This window comes from Aythya ferina (assembly GCF_964211825.1).
Source record: "Aythya ferina genome assembly, chromosome: 22".
Classification (NCBI taxonomy): Eukaryota; Metazoa; Chordata; class Aves; order Anseriformes; family Anatidae; genus Aythya; species Aythya ferina.
In genome coordinates, this window is record NC_140320.1 from 3,289,372 (window position 1) to 3,301,499 (window position 12,128).

General features: G+C 57.2%; 1 protein-coding gene across 11 annotated transcripts in view; it reads right to left on the reverse strand.

The window, feature by feature from the left end:
- The window catches only part of IGSF9B (immunoglobulin superfamily member 9B), a 50,106-nt gene that overhangs the window by 12,007 nt on the left and 25,971 nt on the right, over positions 1 to 12,128 (reverse strand). For 8 of the 11 annotated variants that reach the window (XR_014685345.1, XR_014685346.1, XR_014685347.1 and 5 more), the window contains exons 16-18: positions 10,402 to 10,563; positions 9,603 to 9,648; positions 6,631 to 8,259 (exon numbers count right to left, since the gene is read on the reverse strand). Coding sequence is in view for 5 of the 11 variants with exons in the window: in XM_084495463.1 (XP_084351589.1) it covers positions 6,631 to 8,259; positions 9,603 to 9,648; positions 10,402 to 10,563 (1,837 nt within the window). In the remaining 6 variants the exon portion in view is untranslated. Of the gene's footprint in view, positions 1 to 4,997; positions 5,044 to 5,836; positions 6,175 to 6,214; positions 6,494 to 6,630; positions 8,260 to 9,602; positions 9,649 to 10,401; positions 10,564 to 12,128 lie in introns of those variants that run through there. The other 3 variants (XR_014685350.1, XR_014685349.1, XM_084495465.1) reach the window with 3 other exon arrangements.

Sequence of the window (12,128 nt, forward strand, 5' to 3'; positions counted from 1 at the left end):
AAACCACGGGTGTGAGCACAGCTCGAAGGCAACACTTCCCATCCGAGATCCCAAGCGGCTGCTGGAGCAGCGCACACTTCAGCTGGAGTGGTGCAGGCAGAGAGCTCCCAAGGGTTCCTTTCCCCCGTGAGGAGCAGAAGGGGTTGGTTTTTGAAGATGCACGTGGCTACAAAGCCTCTCCCTCTTGCTATTAGCTTTGGAGAGCACCAAGGAAAGCGCAGCATAATTTGACGAAGCAGCTGGGGATGGCAGATGCGATGGGAACCCAACAACTGGGGCATAGAAAAGCCCCTTTCATGCCTCCCATCGCTACAGAGACATCAAGGCGTAGATGAGATGCTCCTGGAGATCCTCTCTTCCAGCTCCCAGCTGAGCAGCACATCAGCCCAAGATGAAGCACCTCGTTAGACGAGCTGGTAGTCCTGCCGGCTGGATCCACGCAAGCCTTCCCTTGTAGGAAAGACATTTACAAGCTTGTACAGCCGCTGCGCTTAAATGTGTCTTAAATGTGTTCTTCCCAAGGCCCCAGCTGCCACGTGCTGGCAGCCTCCAGCAAGAAATGCTGCCAGCAGCAGCTCCGAGCTCTGCTGGGGCTCTCCCTGCTGACTTGCACCAACGCTGCCAGCCGCTGTGCTGCACCCTGGGCACGTGCTGGCCTGGAGAAAGACCGCAGTGACCCAGAGAGCCAACAGCATGGGACATCCCTGCAGTAGTTCCTGCAGGAACATTCAATAGCAAGCTTTATTTTTCCATTTTATGCCCACTGGGCACAAATAACTGCACACCAGTTGCATTTGGGCAAGCACGTGGTCAGTCACAGCCTCAACTACTCCAGCTCCAGTCCCGTGCCTGCGGAGCTCACGTGCACCAAGCCCTGGATGCATGAGAGCTCAGAGATCCTGCCACTGCCCATCAGCATCCCTCTTCCACCACCCAAACAACTTTATTTCTATTGCTAGAGCTCCACACATAAAAGTCTCTCCCTCTTTCCATTCTTTTTTCTTCTAAGGAGCTGCTAGTGACTGTGGCATGTTGACAAAACCAGACAGATTCACGCAAGGGATTATGAGGAAATTGCCTGGAGCTCATTTCCACTAGTTCTCCCTAATTGGGCTTGTATTTATGCACACAAATATCAACAGCGAGCGCACTGAACCCATGTGTCACTATAAATACTGTCTGACCTCTGGCAAGGAAGAGATGGAGAGGAGGACGAAGCGCTGCTACTCACCAGCCAAATTTTATCTGCTCTACCCACCCTTTATTCCTTCAAAGGTCTCCGATTCATTCGAATTAATTTTCATTTCCAGCCCAGCCAAAAGCCTCTTCCTGCCCCCAGAGCTGGTGTTTTGGGCAGCTGCCCGTGCGTGAGAGATCCTGCCCACCGACAGATGAGAGGTTGAGGGAGGCGGGTGAACTTCTGGAGACTTCAGTGCATTGCCAAGCAAAGGAGCTTCAAGAAACACGCGCAATTTCCTGAGCCTTCTGCAAGATGCCACGAAACATCCAGCACAGCATTTTCCTCAAGTCCTCAAAGGACAGCCCTTCTGAACGAGAAAGGGTCTGAATTATGTGGTCCTGGAGAGGCTGCGAAGGTACTGAGGGAGCTCCGGGTACCCCAGGACAGGAGGAGGTGGCTATAGGGAGAGTTACCCCGACCACACATATCTCAGCTACGTCTTCTTCAAACTTTTTTCCACATTCAAAGCAAAGATGAAAGAAGAAGGCCCCTGAAAGCATCACTACTCCTTTTCAGCCCACAAGGGGGAACCCATGAGAAAATGCAGGCTGTGACATTCAAGGACACGGTGCGTGATGTCCCCCTGCCTCCTCCTCTCCTTGAGCCAAGACAGAGGCATCCAGGAACAGCTTGGACACGTCAGAGCATCCTCTTGGCCATCATCAGAGCCCACCACGCCCCAGCCAGGCTCCTTCAACCCTTCATCCTCCTTATGCGAAGCGCCCAACCTGCCTACACGAGGCTCCATCTCAAGCTCGAGTCCCGTGGGATCCCACAAGGTGTCCTGCAAGCGAGAATTCACCCTCAGCCCTGAGGCGGTGCCATCCCGGGATGCCACTGCACATCACTTGAGATCCTTGAGCATGAGCAGTGCTGGAGAAACGCGGCGGTCACGGCCCCTGTCCCCAGAGCACAGCCACGGCACCGGAGGGTGGAAGGGGCTGGTGAGAGCGGGGGGCACACCGGAGAAGGGGGGGGCCCTCCTACAGGTCTGCAGACAGCACAACTCGGCTACACCACGGACTCCACCATGCTGACGGGAGAGGAGCAGGGAGGAGAGAGGGCGAGGGAAAAAGGGACTGGAGCGGAGAGAGAAAATGGGGATATAGTCACGGGGAAAGCAAGGGGGGAAGAGAGGAAGATAAATGAAAAACAGGAGTGAGAAAATATATAAAGGAAAAAAAAAAAAAAGAGACTGAAAAGAAAGAAATAATAATTAAGAAAGGAAAGAAAAACGCACTCAGACAGGAGGACTCACAACTTCTCCAAGCGGGAGGAGGCATGAAACACATGCAGAGGATCAGCACATGGACAGTCTTTAAAGGGGAACCTGGTTGCTTTCAAGCGGGGAGCGAGGGCTGCTGCTCCTCCCGCACGCCTGGCGCCGCTGTCCCTGCGTCACCCGAGGCTCCGACGCGCCCGAGCCCGCGAGCTCCCGGTGTCAGCAGCACTGCCCCGGCCAGGGGGGGTCGGGGAGACCACCCAGAGCAGGCTGCGATGCCGAGGGGCGCGGGGGCTTGGTGCCTGGTCTGTGGTTTTTGGGTTTCCCTCTGCAGGGAGGCAACAACGCCCTCTTGCCTCTTCGGGGATGCGTTGCCGCACGCTGCATCCAAGCAGAAGATGAAAAAGTGCTCGTGCTAGCCCACAAACGGCGTTATTTATCCCTGTTTGTCCATAAAAACCACCCAGGCTTCAACCAGCAAAAGCCACCGTGCAACAGCTCCTGCTCCCAGCACCACCGAGCTCACAAACTGCCTCTCCCTCCCCTCCTCTCAGCTTTTATTGCTGCAGTACAGAAAGCTGGCTGCTCTAGTACAAAATCCCCATGCTCTGCATCCACTGACAAATTTTACGACCCCAAATCATCAAGAAATTACTTGGCTGGGCTCTTTACGGGATTCCTCGCTTATTAGAGCGAGATTTATTTTCCTTATGGCTTCTCTTTTTTTTTTGGATAATGACTCTGGACTCGCTCCTGCGACTCCGAGCAGGACACAGGGCTGCTCCTCAGCCAGCGTCCTGCTGGATGATGGGACCCTGCTCCCCAAACCCCACCAGCTCAGATGGGAGCTAAATGGGACCTGTGCAGGGACCTCAACAACTGGGGACACAAGCTGGGGCTGAGCAAGGCCGGGCTGATGCTGTATTCGCTCAGGTCTCCAGGATTAAGGGAAGCATGGGGATAAAGACGACACAAAACAGCCACAAGGGCTTCTCTTTCTCAATAAGTCTGGCACAGCCCCGATGGTTTTAACAAGGCTCAGCAGGAACTTTGCATCGGACACCCTGCTCTGGGATCAGCAGAGGAGAACAGAAGGTGCCAAGCGCTCAAGAGCTTTGGAGACTGCAAGGCTCAAGCCTTAAAGGGTTTTGCTGTGCCGAGAGGTTTGTGGCTCCTCCATGGAGCACACATCCCATACCTGCTCCCATCACCACGATCTGACTCTCCTTCCTGCCTTCTGTTCCCCTCTGCTCTCCTCACCCCAGGACAAACCTCTCCGTGAGCTGGAAGAATTCCTCTCTCCTGGAAATATCCACCCCATTTCCCCAGGCACCTCACCTCCCTCTCACAGGGCTCCCTTCCACTCCTGCAAGGCTCCTCAGGGTGTTCAAGGAGCCTCAGCCAGGACCTCGACTCTTCCCATCCAAGGCTGCAAGCTTCAGTTTTTGAAGACCAGTCCTAAAAAGGCTTGGGCATGGCCAGGCCCCACAAACCATCCCATCTGCGATCCCAGCTCTCCTTTCATAACCAGCCTGGCTGACAGCACAATGGGTCAGTGTTCTGCTCCTCAGGGTTGGGAATGAGATTTATCCCACCCGATTTTATCAGATTTAGTGAAAAGGGGGAAAATGCAAGAGTTATCTGCTTATAGGGTCAGGAAACCATCTCCAGACTGCTCCATTGCTGCTCCAGGGATGCCCGTGGCCTTCTAGAAAAGCAGCCCCACCAGGGGAGCCCTGGAGAGGTATTTTCTTGGGAGAATCTTTCCAGATTTGCTTAGGGCTGTTTAATTACAACTGGGTCAGAAGAAGTCTTACAGATTTCTCCAAGGAGCATTTCAGGGAGGGAGGGCTTTCACTACAACTACATTTGCCACAGGAATGATGAAACACCTCGCCGGCGGCCTCAAACTGTAGGTACACTGCTGCCAACCATAAAGTCTACCTTGAAAAAAGGCTTCTCTCACTTTCTATGATAAATAAACCTTGGAAAGAAGAAAATAGATCCAAGGTAACCAGAAATCTCAATTTTCTGGAACAGAACTGGGGACTTATTCTGGAGCTGCAGCCCAGGAGCACCGTTAGGAGCCGGCTTGTCCCGTAGGAAGTTATTTCATCTGGCTCAAGGTGCAGGACTCCAGGCTTTGGAGAAAGCAGGTCCCAGCACACGCCTCGCCAACACCAGCCCTGCCAGATCCAGGGGTGCCTCCTAGCATCATCCTCTGCCAAAGAAGCCACAGCCATGGGCAGATGCCAGCTCGGCGAGCCCCAGCACACACACGCGAGCATCACCATGCCCAACACAGCTGCACCACCGGGCTCTCCAGCCACGCTGCCTCCCCAAAGAGAGAGGGGAAACCCAAAAGCCACAGAGACTGTGCGTCCAGAGGTGTCGCCTAGTGTTTGACAATTCCTTATTCCCCTTTAAAGGAAGAGATGGTATTGGAAAAGCCCCTTCCATGTCCCCTCTCATGCCCCGCTCCCGGCCACCCTCCACAGCGCCCACACCATCCTTTCGGACATGGATCACCCTTACCTATTGAGCTGAGGAGAAGCTTGTCTCGACAACACTGCCCAGATAGCTGAGATTAATCAAAAACAAAGCAGTTATCAACACCCGCAAGGAGCCGAGCTCCGCAACACATCAGCACGTCAACAACTCCAAAGGAAAAAGGAGGGAAAGAAACCGAACTGAAACACAAACGAAACAAGGCTGGAGAAGAAAGGGGGAAAGAAACAGAAGAGAAAGGAAGAAGAACAAAAATAATAAATCGACGAAGCGAATGGATACACTGCATAAAAGCACGGACAACAGTGCTCTAACACAGACTTGTCCTGCACCTGGAGCTCCTCGGGGCGCCCTGGCTCTGAGACTGCGTGGAGACATGGACCTACGTGACCGTGCGTGCCTGCATTGCTACGGATCTGCCTTCCCAAAAAAGCCACGCAGAAATCATCTCAGGCTCCTTCAGGTCTTCTCCCTCCCCAGCCTCTCCCGTGAGCCCTCCTGCACCCTACGCACCCCATCCCCAGCCGTGCCGGAGGGATTTCCTAAGGCCATAACGCTTCCAGGTACCAGAGGGTGGGAGTGAAATGCGGAGGGCACTGCGGGGTGAAAGGCTGCCTCCCCCCTCCCCAAAAAAACACGGCTCTTCTCCGAACGCCTCCAACCGCGCCGGCACATGGGGCTGGGTGCCCCGGCTCCACCGCGAGCCGAGGGGTTCGGCCCCCCCAACACAACAAGCCGAAATGAAGCGAGACGAAAGGATGGAACGAAAGCACGGCTACGGGATCTAGGGTGCTGTGAAAGAGACGGAGGGAGAGAGGAGAAAAACAGAGAGAGAAAGACGCTTTTGCCTGGAGCAACCCTGGTACCTGGAAAACCAGCCGCTACTGTCTGTCTAGTGCAGCCACATCCCTCTTTAGGGCAGGATCTGAGCGTGCCGGCGGCCTCCTGATTTCCGCTGGGGTTTTTGGTTTTGTGTGTTTGTTTTTTTTTTTTCCTCTCCTGACATGCTGCTGGTGGGGCTAAGTCCTCGATCTCTCCCTGCCCGCGTCCTGGGGCTGCAGCATCCCTTTTGCAGATGGGGCGGTGACTTTTATAGCTGTTTCTGTCATGCATTAAAGCTCTCTAGACTCCGCGGGAAGGAAGGAACAGAAGGAAGACAAAGGCGCGGCGGCCCTAACGTTCGAAGAAAGCCAAGAGCCAGCAGCTAGAAGAGGAAACAACCGCCGGTGACACCAGGACACTTACCTAGGCGAGCCGGGAGCCGGGCCCGGTGGCCCAGGTCTTTGCCAGCCTGGCAGACGGCCCGCAGCCCGAGTCACAGAGCTCCCGGTTCCCACGTGAGAGGTCGGGGAGGAGGAAAGCGCGCCGGCAGCACCGGGAAGGCCGCCTGCCTAACCCCGAGCCGGCTCGGGCAGTGGCCATGCACCCTGCGCCCGCAGCACGAGCCTCTTCAGAGCCACGTCCTAGCAAAGCCCGCGGGACGCCATCTCCAAAAGGGATGCTGCAGCGTACCCAGAGCGACCCTACGAGTTGGGATGATGATGGTGGGGAAGGGGCAGAGGGACTGGGGGGGTGAGGCGGGGCAGGAAAGCCGGGAGGGGGCCGGGGGCAAGGGTTATTTTTGGGCAGGGGGGGGGACCACGGGGTCTCACGCACTTACCCCGAGGTGGCTACCGTTGTCGATGTGGGCTCCGGTCTGAGGATCTCCTCGCTAGCCCTCGTCGGAGAAGGGATGTCTCCGAAAACATCCATGGTGTCCGCGGGCAGGGAGGAGCCCTGGGAGCCTGAATAGCCGGTGGCCAGGGGGGTGAAGGCCGTGGCGGGTCGGTAGCTGGGGCTCTCTCCCCGGCTGCTCGGCGCAGGGGATCCGGTCGACGGCGTGGACTTGCGGGAGAAGCTGACCGCCGCGGGGGGCTGCAGGGTGATCTCCGACACCTCCGCCTGCTGGATGAGCCCCGGCCGGGGCCGGGCGCGGGCGGTCAGCTCCGGGGAGCTGTTGCGGGAGCTGAGGGGGCTTTGGGTCAGAGGAGAAAGCCTCGAAGGTTGTAGCACCACCTGATGTAAACTGGGCTCAGCCCTCCTGACCTGCCGAGGGCTGGGCCGAGGTCGGGGTTGGGGCTCGTACCACCTGGTGTCCAGGCTGAATGTGCTTGTGCCGCTGTGGCCGACGGGCTCGGACGGTTCGTGGTAAGGCAACACGGGTATGCCCATACCTTGACTGGTATGTCTTAGCTGCCCTTGACATCCCATGGGTTGCATAGGTTTGTCCTGCCACTTGGTGGTGGTGGGGGGCACGGAGGGTTGGCCCCTGCCGGGTGACTTGCCAGTCCAACTCTTTGGTGCCTCCAGGGGCAGGATGCCCGGGTAGGACGCGGGGACGACCTGGAGAGAGGAAGGGGGCGGCCCCCGAGGAAGACAACCGGTGGGCTGGGAGCCCTCGGCCGCCTCACACTGCTGGAGCTGGGGGGGGAACGCCGCGGGGGACGCCTCCAGGCTGCCGAAAGGGAACTCAGCCCTGCCCCAGGGCTCGGGGGACCGGCCCCCCGTGGGGGTCTGGGCCAGGGGCAGCGTGCTGTTGGAGGCGTTCTCCCCGTTCTCCTCGGGGATGGTGGGGTGTCCGAAGGGTCCCTCGGGGTGCAGAGGCGGGGAGGACATGACCGAGCTGAGCGGGCTGACTTCTGGCATGTAGAAGGGCGGCGGGTCCACCTCCCCGGGGCTGCTGCTGCTGAGGTAACCGTAAAATTGGTGGTGGAAAGCCCGGGGGGCCGGTGGGCGAGCCTGGCCGGTGGGCTGCAGGGCGCCGGGACCCTCCAGCGCCCGGTGGAACCGGGGGCTGTATGCTGGTGGCTGAAGGTAGGACTCCTGGCTGGAGGAGAGAGGGGTGAGCTGGGCTTTGAGGGCCGTGACGGAGGCGGGGACGACGGGGTCGTCGTTCTCCTCGTCCGACTGCCGGAATTCGGGGTACATGTCCGTCTCCTCCACGAAGGGGAAGCCCTCGATCCGCCGCGTCTTCAGGGAGGGCTCCATCTCGGCCGGGTCCATGACGAAGCGGCCGTCCGGCCCGCGGCTGATGAGCTCGATGGGGGTGGTGGCCTCAGCTTCGGCCTCCGCCTTGGAGACGCTGTACTTCTTGCTGCTGATGGCCCGCTTGGTCTTCTTGTAGAGGGAGAGCTCCTTCTCCTTGGTGGGGCTCAGCATCCGCTTGGCCTGCGGGCCTTGGTCATCGGAGGACTCGGAGGGGGGACGGAGCGTGCGGATGCTCTCGGGACTCACCTTGCCGGAAGACAACCTGGACCACAGGGGAGAAAAACCGAGAGAGGGGGCGGTCACCGAGGGGAAAGGAGCCCTTCTCGCCCAGAAGAGCTGCTGGATCCGGAAAACAAAGCATTACCGGCTCTCCAAGGAGGAACTGCTAGAAGAAATTTGTGGGGACTACCAAGACGGCAGAGCCTTGCCCAGCTCCAACAAAGGCTGCAAGAAGCAAGTGGAAGAGAGGAGCCAGGAGCACCACACATCATACCTGCTCCTTGGGTACACCATCCCCCTTAGGGCAGGCAGTTCACCCCAGTGCCTTGCAACAAGCTCCACAGTCCCATCAGAATGAAAGACAGATCCAGAGCTCACTTCCAACTCCTTCAAAAGTTTTCTACGTTCGCCTGAGCTACCCACACCTGGGAAGCCCCCAAGAGGAGGTGCTCCCCGATTTCTAGGGCTCCAGAGGGATGGCAGACAAGCATCCCCTCCTGCAGACCTCAGCATCTCACTTGGAGCTGCCGACAGATGATATTAAATCAGCTTTTTCCCCCATTCTGAGTACTCAAATTTAAGGCTGAGAGCCTCAAAAGACACAGAGGTGGCAGGGGAAGACAAACATCAGAACAGCATCCCTAGTCAGAAAGCCTTGGACAAACAGGATTGAAGGGCAAAAGGTAGCAGATCCCACAGAGATGGTGTGGGCACGGTATTTCAGTGCCGTGGACGAACTGAAAAGAGCAAGACTAAGATCCACCAGCACTGGGACATTTTGCAGCTGTCCAGGAGACTAAGCATAAGGAGTCCACACCTCAGACTCTTTCTTGCACTCACATCAGGAAGATGTTCCCACTGTTTAGTACCTATAAGTGCTTTTGACAGGCTCTTAGAGTTGTGGCCAGCGCAGCATCACAATCCACAGCCTTTGGGCACACGTGGAAAGAGGCTTTGGCAGGAGATTCTTCATGGGAAATGACAAGATATGCAGTTAAGAGTCTGAATTTCCCAAGAAAAAACAAACAGCACAACTCAAAACTACTCTGGGCTTGCATGAAGGACTCCGTACGCAGCAGTAGCCCGTTTCCTGAGGAGCCACTTCAAGCCGGGCGTAATTCCTTTCCACCTGGTCAAGGTGTACAGATCCACCGGTCGTCCCTTAAAGTCTTAAAGTTTGCTGTGTTCGTCCCTGCTGCTTTCTGCTCCAAAGCCTGTTTGTCTCTTGTGAACCGTTCTGTTCCCACAAGTTCAGGGAACACGAAAACCAAACCACCAGAAGCAATAAAACAAGGCCAGACATTTCCATTTGACCTTTGCAACAACTGTAGAAAGAGGCACCTTGAAGACCCACAGCCTGGTGCCGCATCTAAGACAGATACTTACGGGGACTCCAAACTCTTCCTGCAGTGGGTTATCGAGAGAGGAGGGTCTGGAAAAGAATAAAAAGGGGAAAGAAAGAGAACGCTAAGGAGGCGCAACAAGACAGAGACAGACAAACAACATCACAACCACAAAAGAAGACACTCAACAAGAGGCCAAGGTTTCATCGCTCCAGTGCTTTAATGGTTGCTGACAACACACGGCTCCCGTCACAGTTTCCTATCAGTGCTGCGGCCGCAGTCTCGCACGCTAGAGGTGAAGGAGCCCATTCCCCTGCCCTCTCCAGCTCCCCAGCCGCCTGGACGGGTGGTGGTTTCCCTACCGGGCGCTCCTGCAAGGCGGCTGCAGTCCCAGCTTTAGGGAAGCGGGGCGGCGGAGTCTCCTTCATGGGGTCTTCTCTAGCCTAGCGCAGCCATCGGGCACTGCCCGTGCAGGCGAGGCAGAGCCCAGCACCAGGGGGACCTCGGGGAGGGTCACGGTCCCCTCCCCAGCCAACGGGACATCCCAGCCCTAGCCCCCAAGCTCTAGGAGTTGTCACCACACCAAAGCACGCCCTCGGACATCCCAGGCTAGGGTTTCTCTGCCGCCTCTTCACCCACCCTTCCTCTCCCACTCCCGACCACGGGCGCTTTCAGGCACAGCTGGGGGATGAAGTCAGGGCTTCACCTGAAGACGCGCACGGGTGGAAGAAGAGACAGACAGGGAAGAACATTACCACCACAACACAACCAGGGAGGAGGAGGAGGAGAGAAACAACGAGGAGACAGGAGGGAGGAGGGAGGCACGCCGGGGCCGGGCTCACCTTTCTTGCGCTTGAGTTTGCGTTTGCGTTGCTTGTTGACGAAGCAGGCGGCGAGTGTGCTGAAGAGGATGGCAGCAGCCAGGAAGCAGATGGTGGCAACGATGCCAGCCAGCACCGGGCGGGCTAAACCCTCGTCCGTCAGGTCAGGCTGAGGGAATACGTCTGGGGAAAAATAAAAAAAAATAACAGCCATCAGGTGTTAGACACACACGCGCTCCTGCCTGCTGCTTCTCCCTAGGGGATCAACTGCAGCCTGAAGGGCAAAGCTGTCTTGACGCAAGGCAACTCACTCGCTCCTGGTACTGAGGATAACCTTGAAGCAGAAACCCTGCCTTAAACAGAGCCCACGTGGGGAGAACTGTGAACACTTCTGCAGGCTGACACCGAGTAATTTGGTGACCTCACACGAGATGGACCCTTTGTCTCTGGTGATGGACACAGCAGGAAGAAGTGCTCACAGCACACAAATGCACGGTTATGCACAGATGAACACAGCTGCACAACACCCACAGTTATTCCCCTTCCTATAATAACCAACTGCAGCTGCAGCAGCACCAGGTACCTCCCTCCAAGCCCTCACCACACCACTCCACTGGCCATGACTGAATCAGAACCACGACCAGAGCCTATTTAGCTGCCTCTATTTGCAGACACAGGAGCAGTTATCGCATCCTGCACACACCAGTGCCCCTGCCACGCACCCACACAGGGTCAGCGCACATCCGCCCGCTGGGAGCACCGGCGCTCAGCCGCAGACAGCAGCCCAGGAGGGCCGGGGCACACGCACACCCTGAGGCTGCAGCTGGCTCCGTGCACCCTGAGCTGTCAAACCCCATCAGAAACATCGTGCAAGAGGAGAGCAGCAGCTCTGGGAGGGCAGCGAGCAGGCTGCAGGCAGCAAGCAGGCTCCCTGCATCGCGCCAGCACCACTTGGGGGCAGAGAGAGACCGCTTCATTCCTGCGCGCAGCCGAGCTGGGCGGCTCCTCGTTTTTTTTTCCAGGAAAGCCATACTAGCAGGGCTCATCGCATCCTCTCCTCCTGCAGACCTTCCCTTACCATGGCCATCCCCTGCTCTGCCTGGCCCTGGCTGAAAATCGCTCCTCCGAGCTGCACCGGGGTGCAGGGGACACGCTGCAGCGAGTCTCCATCTCCTACTGCAAAGCTCTGCTGTGTTTTGTTGTGTTTTTTTTTTTTTTTTTTTTTTTCCTCCTCTCAGACACCGCACTGCAGTGCTGCGTTTCCCTCTCTGCACCTTTCATTTCCATTTCTAGGCTGCGCAGCGCCCGGCTCCCTGCTTTGTTCTCAGGGCACCCCACAGAGCCGAGCTGCCCCTCTGCTCTGAGGGATGCCGCACCGCACCCGTCGGGAAGGAATAAACGAGGGGTTGTCCTCGCCTGCTCTCAGCACCCTGCTCCATTCCTGCTGGGAGGGCCCCAGCTTCTCCCCCCACCTCCCAGATCTCCCCTTGGCTGTGGAAAGCACTGCCAGCATCAGCCCCTGCACTGCAGTGCTCATCTCCAGCACTGAGTCCAAAACGAAGGCTTCCTGCGATCAGAGAGGCAGCAGCTGTGTGCTGGGACACTAACCCAAAGCCCACACCCATCAGCCCAGCTCACAGCCAGGGTTTTCAGGCAAAAACACAAACCCAGTGCTCTCAACCCATGGCTGCTGGTGCACCACCCGGGCACAGCACCAGCTGCAGACAGCAGAAATGGTCCCACAACCA